The following is a 16395-nucleotide window of genomic DNA, read 5'->3' as shown; positions in this document are numbered from 1 at the left end:
AGTGGTGGAATTCAGCTCATAAGCAGCTTATGAGCTGAATGACTATGAGACACTTGATTTTGACATTTAGGGGCTCTTACAGGACATTTATATGCAGTACATGTTAATAGTTTTGTAGCCTGTGTTAAACGGGTCCCCTGACATTTTCAGCAAATCTGGACAAAGTTGGGACAATCTTGGAAATGATATCGAACATTTGTTGTCCAGCTACTGCCAAATGGCTAATTTACATTTACATTTACATTTAGACTTGAGTTAGAGTGATCAATATGCACAACACCAGCAATGATACATTTTCTCTAAATTGCTCCAAACAGCTCATGAGATGTAATAAGATATCCTTAGGTGTAATGTAGACACTGGGAGTATGTTTAAGAATTATCAGATATTTTTAACTTTTAACTCGAGAATACAAGACAGAAATGATGTAACAAAGTTATCTCTTCACATAATGTAAACTGTTATAGACAGCATGGTTGAATGGATGAATGTATTACAGAGAGCATTGGCGGTAGCGAGGCTTTTTAAAAATTCCTTTTCCTTTCAGATGATATGAAACCCCGTGCTTTCAAACATCATTGTTATTGTGTATAGCAGCTTAGCCAGAGACTCACCACTCTCTGAGCTCAAAGGATCCAACCCAGGCCCTCTTCAGGCACTTATTCTCCTGATTTCCTCTCCCTTTCGCTCTCTCTCTAAATCCCAGCATCCACCAGGGGGGCTCTGGGAGATGGAGGATAAGAACAGCTGCAAGGGCTCCAATTTTGAATAGTAAAGATCAAAATGTATGAAACAAAGCAAAAGGGAGCAGTGTCTCAGCAGTAAAATTTACAGTCATACAGTACATCCCCCACACTGCAAGTGCAGATGGTGAGAGGAGTGGGGGAGAGACGGGGGGGGGGGGGGGGGGGGCTGTTTGTTGGTAGGTGTGTTGGAGAGAAGTGGAAAATAGGAGTGAAAGGGGGGAGTATGCAGGAGATGTTTGAAAGTGAACAGTGGGGTGTGATAGACTGTTTCTTAATGAGCTTTGTACCTCAAACCTAACTTGTGTATGAGAACTTCAGTTCCGCTCGAGCGACTCCGGAGAACAGCTCAGTCAATCTGACTGAAAACGGACGGTGATGATAAACCTCATCAGTTGCTGAGATGATATCTGCCTATATCTATGCCTGGGCTGTCCCACTGTGCAAGGTGCAAAAAGAAATGTAGCAAAAATGTACCATTTCCATCGCACAACAATTCACATTTCTGCTTGCTGCTCTTGGGGGCATTCGTAAATCCAATCACACATCTGACGTTCCACACAGGATGAAAAGAGAAAACTCACAGAGCATGAAACCCACCAGCAAATGGGATAAAGAGTATAAATGTCTCAGCATCCTGACAGATGGTTTTGTACACCAGATACATATCCTAATCAGTTCCTCATCGAGGACTTTAGTGACAGTAAACATAATATGTTGTTGACATGCCCAATCTAAAAAAAGGACTAATTTAGCATCCAAATAATAATGGGATAAGGTTCAGCATGTAAACACATTAAATCACTGCAGATATCTGAGTTTTTTAAAGAAGCAACCCCCATCCAGCTTTGATGTTTCCCTTGTTATTCGGCACTAGTGCATAGCAAAAAGATGCCTGCCACTTTTTTGTCATTTTCCTTAATGCCGGTGTGTCAAGCAGAATTGTCAAGATTTAGAAAAGTTTAAAATCATGACAGTGTTGTTCTGTTGAGAAACAAAGAAAAATACAGTTCAGCTTCAAAAATGAAAAAAAAAAAAAAACAACTTGAATAAAATGCTACAAAGTGAATATTCCGTACGTCAACTACAGTACATTTGATTTTCTCCCCTCTGGGACATGACTGGAGGACGTGATGCTGATAACGCTGACTGACTGCTGACTGCACACACCATTGTCTCTGGGTGAATCAGAAGCTTTTAGTCATTTAGCTTCTCACCACTGACTGAGAGCTGAGTTCGAAGCTTGGCCAGGAATACTTCCTGTTGAAAGCTTGCTGAAAGACCAAAGAAGTCTCTGTAACAAACAAACAAACAAGAGAGTGAGTGACACATCTGTGGTGTGTACTAAATAAAACAATATGAATGGATTAATTGTTGCCTCATAGTGTTTATCATGACACATACAAGCTTTGGCAGTATTTTTGGTGTGTGGTGGTGCCTTCAAGTTCCAGCACGTCTCCAGGTTTTACCGAAGCCAGTAAACACATCAAACAAAAGGAGCTGTCTGTGGTGCTGATGACGGTTGCTAATTCACCACAATTGAAAACTGTGGAAAACTTATTTAAAACTCAAGCCCTATTTGCACGGGATTAGTATTACCTGGGGACCTCTGGTAATTTGTAATAATTGCGCAGGACATCTTAATCCCGTGTGAATGCGCCATGTCAGTAATTTGTAAAGTAAAAATTCCCCCGTGAATTACCTACTATATTTCACCAAAGACCGATGTCCCGTGGTAAAACTAGTGCAAAAGTCCCGTGCAAATCTGCATCTCAGTAATTGAGGGGCATTTTTTGTTTTTGTTGTTTTTATTGCATGCCTTTTCTACTTCTTCCCCGGTTGAAACCATACTGTATGGGTTGAAACATGGAGGCTGCGGTGGAAATTATGAGCGGCATTTTATCGACAGGCACCGGAGCAGGAGTTCCCTGTGAATGTTTTCCCACACTGTATGGCTGTGAACCATGTTCTCAAATTGTTGCTGGTCCTGTGGCTCGCCCCACACAGCTATCAGTTGCAGGGTTTCCTCCCGGCTCCAATGCCTGTTCTTTTTCCGCGTTGCCGCCATCTCGCTTTCGCACTCCACACGCGACAATGGATTGCGACATGCACGCGGTTTTGACGTCACATCCGGGCCGTAATGTCAGTAAATTCGAGTAAAATACAGACTTCATTTATCCCACTAATCACCAGAGGTCCCCAGGTAATACTAATCCCGTGCGAATAGGGCTTAAGAAAGACTTTTGTCTGATCTTTGGCTTTAAAATGGGACAAATAACAACATCTAAAGTAGTCATCCACCTTGAAAACTCTACCGCAGGAAAACAGTGGGGAGTAGCGGAACTTCTTCTTTCTAATCAAAGACCCTCAAGTAAATAATGTAGAGAGTCTTTCTCAGAACCTTGTGTCACTGTAGACCTCTCAGGGAAACGTAGCAATTGAGCACACAAGATGAAATTGGAAGAACACAGAGAACATAATTCAGAATACCAGCTTTCTGGAAAAAGTACATCAAAGTCAGAGTGTCTGTGACTGACACACATATTGTAGATAAAGAGAGGGTAGGCTGAATTAGTGAGGAGAGAGGAGCCAAAGAGAAAGTGTAGTCAGCAGAAGTAAAAGTTTGATACATTTTCATACAGTCTGATGCAATCGTCTCCTGTAGAAAGACACAGACATGAGACAGACAGAGAGGTTATGGCCAAGGACAGTACAGATAGGCATGAATAGATAAATACATACAAGATATGGTATATTAAAAAAAGAGTTACTTCATAGCATAGTCCCAAAAGGCAGAAAGATATGTGAGTGGCTCTAGCAACACTGCACTCTGGTTGTGTTGTGTTCAGGGTCATAAGATTCCCAAGTGCTCAAGTAGATATTCCAGAGGAAAGGGTTTAAAGTTATAGACCAGCAATGACAAAGAGAGGTTATCTTCCCACAACAGCCCACTGTTAGAGCGGACATCACAAAAAGAGAGACTGCAATGCAGCAGAGCACCAGGAGCTGCTCGGCCTCCCTCCAGGGTAACAGTGAAGAGGCAACATGCAAGGTCACAGAGGTTTCTTGACTCAGGCAGTTCGGAGAGACTCTCACAGGAGGAATTCTTCACCAGAGACCAAGACCGAGGACAACAGCACCCCAAGGGGGAGACGGATGTTTGACACCATGTCAGGGTCATATCCGTGACACAGGTTGAGCAGTTTAGGTGCCAGTGGCCAATTGCATGCAGATTCTGACCAAGGAGCTACCCCGTGACGGCCAGTCATTTTCAACAAACAACATTGTGCTTTCTTTTTTCACGGTATTCAGTCTGGGTCAACTGCAGAGTTAAGTGATATTGGCAAGAGACATTTATTTGAACTCAAGGCTATAAATCTGTCTAGTTTCTCTACCAAAACCAGAAAAAAAATAAACACATTCAAGTGAGTGTTATTCATATAGAAGAAAAAAACAAACAAAAAAACATATTTCAGCCTTGACCAATGATCACATTTGACTGTTTTTATTTCTGTGCTTCTCAGATAACCAGAGAAGAAAAACATATTGAGCACAGAATTTGGTGCTGAGGAGGAAGGATGGCAGGTCACTGAGACTGTCCAATCATGAACTAATGGCAGGGTATTGGAGTCAGTCTATTTGTTTGTTTTTTATAATGAGGCACTGTGAGGGCAGACAGAGTGCCAGTTTCTGTTTTGGTGGATGATCCAGAGTAAAGGTGTGCACACATTCACGGTGGTTACTGCTTCCCAGCTTGATAAGAAACGGGGCCTTCTCTACCACAGTGACAGAGTGCAAATTCTTAAAACGACCACAGTGGTGGGCTCGCGGCTGCCTCAGAGTGGGAGGAAATAGATTACCCTTATCGAGGTTTTCTCAAAGGGAAGATGCAGCCGTGAAAGCTAATTACACTTTGGATCCGCAGAGAAAAACTATTAAAAAAAACAAAAAAACAAAACAAAACAGCAACCACTCATTCCTAACATTTTATTATCTCTGAACTTTGCTGACAGGTATGTGCACAAATTGTTACTTGCAGTTCTATTTTGTGTATAATCGTATTATGTGGTTTGTGGTACAAGTAGGATGTACATACATACCGTATCGCCTGTAAATACGCTCGGAGCAAAAGATGGGGACATTATTGTAGTGCTCTTGAAACAACAATAAAAACAAAGGGGGAAGAAAGTAGGTAAAGAGCGAAGGTGTATTGAGTCGACACATTAAACCTGCACCAAGATGGATTAATAAAATCAAATTAAAGCTCCAGTCGCGTATTTGGAGATATTGTCAGCCTAAATCAGTCTCTTTCTCTCCTGAACAAATCACTCATTCTTTAAAAAAAATTTGACACTGACAGGCTCTGACTGCCAATTAATCAATCTATCTTCATGTGTTCCCTTCATTTTCTGGGTGCAGGTCAAAAGAATCCCTGAGGAGCACGCCCTACCTCATACTAAGACAGTCAATCTAAAAGACAGGCTTTTGGCATGCCTGATCAAATATGTATATTAATATTCCACAAGGAGGCATTTAACATTCAACCGGCAGCTTCCTAAAGTTCAAGTGCAGCTCTGACGTTTTGCCAGTGCAAGTGAGATAAAAGAACAAACTGGTATGTATTCCTATGAAACTACAGTATATATTCTAAATGGTGGGCTCTTCAACAATAAAAGAGGCAACAATTGTCAGAATATGAGTTATTTAGCAGAATGAGTCTGTAGAAGATTGATTCCTGTGAAAAAGCTTTAGTGTTTGGCCAAGACTTGAAAATTGCCCTTCAGCTCAAGTATGAAATAATAAATGCAACACAAAAAGAAAATTCAACGTATGAAAAAGGTATTTAGTTTGAGGAGGGCTACAGCAGAAGAGAGAAAAAATAATTTTCCTTTCTTGATGAATTCTTTAGCAATACACAGAGAGGAGAAAACTCAAATGTAGGATTTAGAGGATGGTTAGTCCTGCTGCACAGCTAACCACACAGGATACTCAGTCTGCCTGTCCAGCAGCTTGTTGTTGTTGTTGTTACAGACAATTCTGTCAGATGAGTCTCTGTGCTTGAGTTTGTATCTCATACAGTTACATTTCAATCAGGATAGATAGGGGTAATTAAATCGATACATTTGACCTAGAGTGCACAACAGGAATAGAAGATGGTGGTGATTAGATGCCATTGCAACACAGGGGGAGTCATGCCATAAGCTATATAGAAATATGCTGCAGATGGTGTCTTGAGGAACAGCCTGAGTATCCGAATGTATGACATGTGGAGCGATGTTTCTGATGAACCCACTGGAAGGAACTGCTGAACAGCTGGTTTTAATAGAAACTGGTGGAGGTGGTCGCATCAGTCTGACACTAAAGTGACAGCTGACAGCAGCAGAGACAGGAGTGATTTGACTGCAAGGAGATGAGTGGCTTGCAGAGGCCTATGCAAAATATGAATGTTTGAATTGAAACGCGTCATCGCCCTAACTCAGACGATTAAACTGGTTACAGGAGAGGAAGAGAGGAAGAAATGTGTAGTAAGCATAAAGACAGTATTCTTGATTCAACCTTTGCTAAACTTGTTGTGCTAAAATTCTTAATCTTAGTCTTAAAGCAGATATCAGTGGAATGTTTTTGTTAATATAAGTCCTAAATAGTCCTATTTTCCATCAGCAATCACTTACATGAAGTATTTCAGCCTAAACACGAGTCTCTCCGTCACTCTGCTCTGCTGTAACCCGAGGAGAAAATTTTCCTTGTGGGATACAAGTGTTATCCAATGAGGAGAGAGAACGGCATGAAGGGCTGTGTGTGCAGCCAAGGGATGCGCGTGAATGTGGTGACGTAGCACGAGGACCAATTGATGCCTGACAAGGGCGGGGGCTGCTAACTCATGGTGCGTTCAAAGAAACTCGTACTTTGTGTTTTTCCTTCCTGTGAAGTCATACCAGTTCGATCTGGTACGAGTTCACGGGTCGGAAGTTACGAGTGGCCGTTATAGGGAACTTTCACAGACAACAGGATGGTAAAAACACGAGCTGCGGGTTACCTGGAACGCTACCAAGTCGTAGTTGTGACTTGAAGCTGTAACTTACGGTTTCAAAAGCCTGCCTTGAACGCAGCATTAGCCGAAACGGCCGTGAAGCTGATATCTGCTTTAAATGAAAACAATACTGTAAATATTTCAAACATTAATGATGATATTTTGTTGTAATCCAATTTTATTAAACTGCAACTTGTATTCTTGGACATAAAACACAGTTTGTAAGGTTGTAGAAACTTAAACTGTTAGCTTAGAATAAGGCTCTTTTTCTTATCTCGTCTGATAATATTTTTTCTCCCTCCCAGAGCCCAAAGGATCAAAAGTAGAAAACAGTGAAAATCATGAAGACGTAACTTTGAGTAAATTAGTGAGATGAAACAATCCATAGCCTTAACTCAAGAAATTAAATTACAACAGCCATCTTTTGCTGGTTAGTTGCCGTGAGTTTTCTCAACTTTTTAAAAGTGTAAACCAATTTCCCAAACATTTGGGAGGTGAAAGCTGAATCCACTAATGTATTTTGGGTGGAGGAGCGCCACTTTTGTTTGTACTGAAGTAACTTGTCAGTGTTGTTCTGCATTCTCTTTTTTCCCCATTTAAATTAAATTAAAATTAGGGCAACCTAATCCATAATGGTGTCCAGGCATTCAATTTATTGAAAACAAGATATATTGTTGGCTCTCTGCAGGTGCTTTCACAATCTCTTTTTTTTTCTTTCTGACTTTCACCCATCCCGACTTTGGCTCAATCAATCAATATTAATATATTTTCTCACTTTCCCCCCTCATCATAACCAACACAAACTTCAGTTTTTCACCCACTTTTCACTTGGTCTTACTTGACATAAACCATCCAAGAGTCTGATCATCTGGCCTGTCATCTTCACTCTGGTTCTTCTTTTACTTTATTCGTTCTCTTTGGCACTTTCTATCTTTGTCAGAGTTTCTCATTTTTTCTTGCTCCCACAACCCAAAAGTGTTGTGACTGCAAGCTTCCTCTCTCATCTCTTTCTTCACTTCCCCTACAGCTTTAAAATGCTGAATTACATCTCTAGTTCAGTCCCTGCACTTATTCATGCTCTGACTTTATATCACTTCTACTGCCCCGTCTCTCAGCCGCTCCTCCTCAACTCTCTGTGGACTTTGCGTCATGGGCCCAGGATAAGTCTCAGAGCACCCGTCTTATCTGATTCTCTGGGTGTGACCCAAATTGTTTTGGACAGGCACAATAGCTGCTGCTGCCAGAGGTCCTTTTGTTGGGCAACGACTCAGAAAGTTGTAAGTTGAAAACATTCACGCACTGAGAGGCACGTAGATAGAGGGATACAACACTGAGAGACAACACAGCCCGTTAAATGTCTGTCTAGCTCTGCAGCAGGGTCAGGCAGGTTGATACGTTACATGTCAGACACACAAACAGCATCAAAGCCTCTCTCCAAAGCCACTGAAGAGGTTAAATGGGTTGAACAGTTGCACCAGCACTTCAGTTATTGTGCTGCTGTCAGTAAAGAAAACATAAGCTCAGATAGTTGTCTGATTATTTTTTTAAACTGTAAACAGCAGAATCTCAACATAGACAATGTCAGGGACCTGTTGGTTAAACTACAAAAGACAAAGAAGCAAAATGGCAAAGAGAGAAAGAATTGACCAGTTGATGAGTGTAGTCTGACAGGATCTGTTATGCTCTACGAATATCCTGTGTGTTATCCAGATGTAGAAGCAGTGATAAACTCTACCCGGGGCGATAACTTAGATCTTTCATATTCTCTTATCACACACACCTGGAAATAACTTGTAACACACGTGCAAACACACACAGTGTGAAATCAAATCCCCTACTCCTGTTACCACAGCAGCCACCCATGAAGACGCCTTCCTCTCCTGCTCGCATCTCTTTTGGCAGAAAACAAATGAATCACCGGTGAAGGAAGAGGAGACAAAAAGGAGAGAAAGGAGGAAAACACATGAAACATAGCCAGGGGTGCCAGGCTGGCAGTTTATGAGCATCTAGTAACTTCAAGCCAACACAAGAGGCAGGAGGAAGACAATATATATAATAGTATAGCAACTGTTAAAAACACAGATAAACAACTGTGACTGTTGTAAAGGAATCACTGCAGAAGCTACACAGTAGTCCACATAAGGAAAGTGACTCAGTACAAGTAGTCAAGTGCTGTTCAGTACAATTTTAATATAATTGTACTTCAGTTATGTGTAGCTTTATACTTCATGACTCCTCATATTCACCTTGTGGCCCTTTAAATGATACTAATGATGCACTAGTATTGTCTTTTAGCAAACAACTGACCTTTAAATGGAATACATATCACTAACTGGTGCAGGGACGAAGTGAAGCTTGCTGCAACAGGTCAAGCTTACAAAAATCAACGAATTACAACAAACCACAGTTGTTCACAACACAAGTAAAAGGTGAGTTTATCACCCTTGGCATATAATGCCGGATGGCTGCACAGATCAAACTGCAGTAAAACTGCCTATAACTAAAGCAAACCTGCTGTTTAAATATAAACTACATTACAGCACGAATTGTTGGAATGTGAAAGGGTAAAGAAATATGATTGTTACTGGAAGGTCATCATTTCAAATCACCAGTCAATGGTTTTTGAAAGACGTCATTGCAATCTAGACTGGAGATATTTCCGTAGATCAAATGAAATAATGATTCTACTCATAAAGGCACTGGCCATAAGAGTAAGTAATAAAAGGCAGGCAGCATGAAGGGCGAAAAAGAAGGCTTCAGACAGGGAGGCTGCTACTGCACTCACTAGATGCATAAGGTCAGGCTACAGGGGATAGTGCTGCAGAAGTCTAGAAAGTATTTTTGACAAGGAGATAGTTCAATTTATCTGGTTTTGGACTCTGATGGTGAATGAAATCTCACTTTAAAAATTACCAGAGATATTTTTGATGTGTTGGCCTTGTCACTATAGTTTCAGAAGCAGAAATGAAGAGTCCGGTCTTATAAGTTTTAAATTCAGATAATTGATTGTGGTGTTTATGAACATAAGGCCATGGTATGCCGTGTATGTGTGAGCACTGTTGATCAGGGTCATAGGTCACGTATCAAATGTTATGTTTACCTCAATTAAGAAGAATGACATGACAGAGAAAAAATAAATATTCATCAATTTTTCAGAGACATTTAGAAAACACTTAAGTGACAGCATAGCCAATTTGTGTCTAATTATGATCCTGTATGATTGTGGTTTATCATGACATGTTGCCTTGTTCTCAGACAGAATAATAATAAAGAAAGTGTCAGTATTCTGCTGAGAATACAGTAAAACATTAGGAGGGCCTGGAGCAAATACATACAGATGTTACTGGTTCAAATTTGCGGACTTCACGCGTGGTCCACGCGAGACGGCACAAGACTCATGCATTTTTTTTCTTTGGCGAGACAAGAGGTTTTAATGAAAAGCCTCAATGTGCCAAAACAACCGCCAGGTGGCATCTGTGAGAACGGAGGACGACAGGCGGATGACTCAGTGATCTGTGCAGTAATCCACAGCTTAAACTCTAGGCTATTAAACTAGAACTAACTACTGTATACACTGCCTAAATCACAGAAACTATTGTAATATGATAAAGCCTGTCTTGCTTTATGACTTGATGATTATGTATCACATATCGCCGCGATTAGGAGTGGCGCTGTTCATGATACAGAATACAAGAGGATGAAAGGAGAACTAGCTGCAGACAGTAAATAATATAGTAGCCTAGTTTTTCAATGACAAAATGTAACGACGGCAGCTACAGTAGACTATAGCCCACGTCTCACTCTCTTTTTTCGGTCATCTGTCTCGTCATCTCCAAAATGTGTTTTTAAAATGAGCCAACTACAGTACTGTGCAGTAGTGCCGCAGATTTCTCACTCCGCACCTTGTTTGAGAGTGCAGCTGGATGATTTCTTGTGAATGAACGGGTCTGTGTCACTTTGGGGCTGGGCGATAAAACATAGGATAAATAACTTTCCCTCGATAGAAGACGCGGCCGATACAAAGTGACACCGTCAGCCATGCAGCCGGCCTGGACTTTTTATTTTTAATTATGAAGGATCATCTGCACGGCGTAAAACACGGCGTAACACACGCGGCTGTATGGGACAGGCTTTTATTTAATTCAGAACAAACCGCTTAGCAAAAATGGAAAATATAGTCTATAATAATTAATTGATCTGTTGTTTGGCCACTGTTTGAAAATAACCCGAATTATGAGCAAATAATCTGATCCAGAACAGCAGTCATAATCAGACTTCTTCTAAATAAACCTAAACATTAAATAACTGGGTCAGGTCGGACCATGGGGTTATTTTTTCTCTTCTTCTTCACAGGAGAAGAGGAGGTGCGCTGCGCTCACGGACGCGTTGATGTTTTGTGATTTATCTGCTGCCTTGACTCTGCCCTTTATACATGTGCGTTCAGATTAACAATAAAACAAGCCATGGTTGAGTTTATTGAGTTTTAGCTGCTCAATCTCATTGTTTCAAAGAAAAGGGATTGATTTTTATAACGAAATGAAACGAAAACAATATTATATTGATACATTGTTGTAAAAAAAATCCAAAAGAAACGAAAATGAACTAAAGAAAATAACTTTCACACACACACATTAAAACAGTGCGATTGGTTGAAAGCTGATAATTAGCCATGTGCTTATAAGCTGATTGGCCGAAACCAAGAACAAAGCCGCGTGAATGGCCAATCGCCATGTGTTAACATTTCCATATTCCGCACATTCTGTGACAAACTGTAAACTGTTTTCTTGTCTGTAACAACATCTATTGCACGTCTGTCCGTCCTGGGTGAGGGATCCCTCCTCTGTTGCTCACCCTGAGGTTTCTCCTGTTTTTCCCTGTTAAAAGGGTTTCCATGGAGTTTTTCCTCAGTCGATGTGAGGGTCTAAGGACAGAGGATGCCATGTGAAGCCCTTTGAGACAAACTGTTTGTAAAAACGGGCTATACAAATAAAATTGCCTTGCCTTGCCTTGCCTTAACGGCCGACATGTAAATCAGCTGTTTCGATGGGCGTTATATGAATAGAGATGTTAATGTGGTACTTTGCACATAGCCTCCTCTTCTCCTGTGAAGAAGAAGAGAAAAAATAACCCCATGGTCCGACCTGACCCAGTTATTTAATGTTTAGGTTTATTTAGAAGAAGTCTGATTATGACTGCTGTTCTGGATCAGATTATTTGCTCATAATTCGGGTTATTTTCAAACAGTGGCCAAACAACAGATCAATTAATTATTATAGACTATATTTTCCATTTTTGCTAAGCGGTTTGTTCTGAATTAAATAAAAGCCTGTCCCATACAGCCGCGTGTGTTACGCCGTGTTTTGTTGATGCTATCATCTTTGCCTTGCGCAGATGATCCTTCATAATTAAAAATAAAAAGTCCAGGCCGGCTGCATGGCTGACGGTGTCACTTTGTATCGGCCGCGTCTTCTATCGAGGGAAAGTTATTTATCCTATGTTTTATCGCCCAGCCCCAAAGTGACACAGACCCGTTCATTCACAAGAAATCATCCAGCTGCACTCTCAAACAAGGTGCGGAGTGAGAAATCTGCGGCACTACTGCACAGTCTGTAGTTGGCTCATTTTAAAAACACATTTTGGAGATGACGAGACAGATGACCGAAAAAAGAGAGTGAGACGTGGGCTATAGTCTACTGTAGCTGCCGTCGTTACATTTTGTCATTGAAAAACTAGGCTACTATATTATTTACTGTCTGCAGCTAGTTCTCCTTTCATCCTCTTGTATTCTGTATCATGAACAGCGCCACTCCTAATCGCGGCTATCAGGCTGTCAGCATTGTCCCCAAAACGTCTGAGCAGTATTTAGTACGGTGCTGCCACCTAGAGGAAAACAGTTGTGGTGAAAAGTCACGCGATCACGCGATCCTGCAGTGCAGGACAAACCCCGCAAATTTGAACCAGTAACATCTGTAAGCACAGGGCCCATTCCCAACCCTCAACATCTACAGTAGGCTATTCCTACAGTGTGGTGTGTAATATTATTATTATTTTTTTTTTAAATACATTTTTAGCCAAGTCTTCTCATTTTAGCTCAATAGCTTCCAGGTCATGTGATCAATTGACTCAAAATCCATGTGGGATAGTAGACTACACTGGCTGCACGAGATACACCTCTTGTTTTTACATTTTGAATATCTAAATATTTTTTTTTATCAATTTGTATAAATATTAGCATTTTAGCTTCTCAATAGAGATGAATGTTGTAATCCCATGTTCTCCAGTCACTTTGTTGTTGAATGATTTTTCTGGTCTGAATTTGTCCATTAGACAACGCCGGTGCCTTCTGCTCGGCCTCACGGCCGCAAAGAAAGTCATTGCCCAGAGATGGAAGGCCCCACACACTTTGTCCTATGACCAATGGGCATGCTCAGTAGTAGACTTGGCAAATCTTGAAATGTCTGTAGCACGTATGCATGGTGGGAAGGAAGAGAATGTTATTTTTTGGTCCAAGTTTGCACATGCAGTACATGTAAATTCAATCTCTACAGTTTAAATTGGATCTATTTGTTTGTTTGTTTTTTGTATTGTTTTGTTGTTGTTGTTGTTTTAAGGAGGTTGACCTGGGGGGCGGGGGGGTGGGGGGGGTCTTATATATTCAGATGTCTGTATATATTGAATTTATGTTTTGTTTCTGTTATTTGTTAGGGCTATTTTCATTCTTTATTTTTCTTATTTTCAAGGTGTTTGTTTGTTTGTGTTTGTTTGTTTTTTATTATATCTTTGTTGTTCTACTGGATTGAAATAGATAAAAATTAATTTAAAAAAAATTGATCACAAAAAAAAGCTTCTCAATAGCATTAAAGCAGATATCAGCTTCACGGCCGTTTCGGCTAATGCTGCGTTCAAGGCAGGCTTTTGAAACCGTAAGTTACAGCTTCAAGTCACAACTACGACTTGGTAGCGTTCCAGGTAACCCGTAGCTCGTGTTTTTACCATCCTGTTGTCTGTGAAAGTTCCCTATAACGGCCACTCGTAACTTCCGACCCGTGAACTCGTACCAGATCGAACTGGTATGACTTCACAGGAAGGAAAAACACAAAGTACGAGTTTCCGTGAACGCACCATGAGTTAGCAGCCCCCGCCCTTGTCAGGCATCAATTGGTCCTCGTGCTACGTCACCACATTCACGCGCATCCCTTGGCTGCACACACAGCCCTTCATGCCGTTCTCTCTCCTCATTGGATAACACTTGTATCCCACAAGGAAAATTTTCTCCTCGGGTTACAGCAGAGCAGAGTGACGGAGAGACTCGTGTTTAGGCTGAAATACTTCATGTAAGTGATTGCTGACGGAAAATAGGACTATTTAGGACTTATATTAACAAAAACATTCCACTGATATCTGCTTTAAACATATCAGCTCCAAATATCCCACATTTTTATTTTGAAAACAGGAAGTCGGTAGCCTACACGCTGTAGCCGTCTTCTCCGTGTATTTACTGTAAAGTCTTCAAAACATAATTGAAGAAATATTTGGAGAGATGTAATATCTCTTGCCCTGTTCTTCTTTCTTTTAATTTAATTTAATTTATTATTATGTTTATGTTACTTATGTAATGACTTACGCACTTCATTCACTTTATGTCTCATATTGTATTTGTTTATTATCTTCTTGATGCCAGACTTTTTGTATTGTCCATGGTCAATGTTCTGACTGTGATTGGAACGTTTAAATAAAGTTTTGAAAAAAAGAAAAAAAATGAACGAAAAAAAAAACTGTCGTGAATGTCTGTCGAATGTCCAACGTAAAACTAACTTTACTGAAGTCCCTTCATGATGCAAAAAACCCGCCCTTTACAGTCTATGGTGAAAGCCAATATAATACATAATCTCCCCGGGACTTTGGGCCTCGGTGGAAACCTGGTGGAAACGCAGACAACAGCAACTTTCGGTGTAAACCATAGAGGTGTAAACGCGGCTGAGAGATGCAGCCTACCTGTTTGTCCCAAGAAGACTGTTGTCTCATCATCCGCCGTAGCGACCTTTTTTTTTTTTTTTACAGTCTATGGTAGCGACTGTAGCAGAGGACCGGAGGAGGGCGCCACGGGAGACGGACTCAACACACCTGTCTACTTTTCTGGTAGCCAAACTTGAACCACAACTGGGGGAGAAAAAACAAAAAACGTTTTTGAATCACCACCGGAAGAAAGGACACGAAGTTATTTGTGAGGGGAAGGTGTGTTATTCGCCTGGATAGCGTTGTAGTTTCTTCACCACCAACGGCCTCTCGTCTGGAGCTGGATGCTAGGACTTCTACGCAGGTCATTTTTCATCCTTACAGCCTGGATAAGAAACGTCAAGAAGGACTTTAGCCTCGCACACGGGTCTAAGTCTAAACTGCAAACAGTAAGTGCAAATCATTCTTAATTTACATAGCGTCGCGTTTAAAGCGGTGTTGCTACACTGACATGCTGTGCCGATAGCTGCGACCTCCAAAACTTGTGTGCTTTTGCTTTCTGACTCTGTTGAGATTAGCCTCTGACACTCTGTGGTTACTGTGCTGTCGTGAACTGGGCGTGAATGATGCCTATGGATAAATCAGTTTATAGGGAAGTCATGTAGCTCTTCACATTATTCCACATTTGTGGCCAATAGTCTGCACTGCAGTCTGTTTAGTCAAAATGCTTGTGACAGTGCGTCCATATCATATTGATTTAACCAGGTGAGATGAAGTAATTGTGAACATAAATCCATAATACGTGGTACATAATTTATCCTATTATAATTTTATGGTATTTTTCTCCTCCTCTGGCTGTTTGTGTGCAAACTTTTGGCAATAAATAGGCTATTAGTTTGTTTTTTCTCAGTATAACGTGTAACTGAACGTGGCAGCTTTCTGTATCAAAATCATTGAGTTATCAATCAACATTTAAGAGTAAATCTGGCATAGCAGCCACTGCCTATTCCAGCCACTGACTTGCAGTTTCAGCTGTGTTGTCCCACCTTGTCCTTCATCCATTCAGATCCTTCTTGCTTTCATACCCCTTCATTTGCTCTGTCCTTATCACAGCCTCATTATTGTTAGTGTACTTTCATCATATTGCTGGCCCTCAACTTTTTCCCTCCAAGGCTATTTCCTCAAGGAGTGTGAGCTTGTGTGTGAATGGTAAAGGTTAAATTGCATGGGTTTAGGACTTGAATTATGAGTGAGGGGAAAATAGAATTGTATAATATAGCAGATAATCACCTAAGTTGTTTGTTTTGTTGTCACTTATAAAATCTGCTGTATCCTAAGAAACAACACATAGCCTGTCTATGATGGAGAAAGACTGAACTACAACCCTCACCCTGTATGTTGACATCTAAATCATAAAAACACAAAGCCCATACCATAGTGACCTGCTTTTCCTTTGTTTTCTATAAGAATAGATAATTAAAATCATCAATAATTAAAGATAAAGATATAATGGATATGAACATTTTTATTGCCACACACATTTCAGCTGTATTGGCAAGCCCTACTTGATCATCCAATGAAATTGGCATGTCTTCCTAGTGGATTCTCTTTGAATATTCTCCTGTGACAGCCAGCCGGAAGAAAGCATGACAAACAAAATAAGGG

General features: G+C 40.7%; 1 protein-coding gene across 1 annotated transcript in view; it reads right to left on the bottom strand.

Annotated features, from left to right (window-relative positions):
* spock1 (SPARC (osteonectin), cwcv and kazal like domains proteoglycan 1) overlaps nucleotides 1-2811 on the bottom strand; it is a gene marked incomplete at its 5' end in the record, with an annotated part of 96790 nt that extends 93979 nt beyond the window's left edge. The window contains 2 exons of the mRNA XM_083980257.1: nucleotides 1961-2037; nucleotides 2690-2811. Of these exons, the coding sequence (XP_083836383.1) occupies nucleotides 1961-2037; nucleotides 2690-2811 (199 nt within the window). The remainder of the gene's footprint in view (nucleotides 1-1960; nucleotides 2038-2689) is intronic.
* Nucleotides 2812-16395: the final 13584 nt, after the last annotated feature.

This window comes from Trachurus trachurus (genome assembly GCF_905171665.1).
Source record: "Trachurus trachurus genome assembly, chromosome: 10".
Classification (NCBI taxonomy): Eukaryota; Metazoa; Chordata; class Actinopteri; order Carangiformes; family Carangidae; genus Trachurus; species Trachurus trachurus.
Note: the sequence above shows the minus strand (reverse complement) of the source record. Positions and strands in the feature narration are given on the sequence as shown.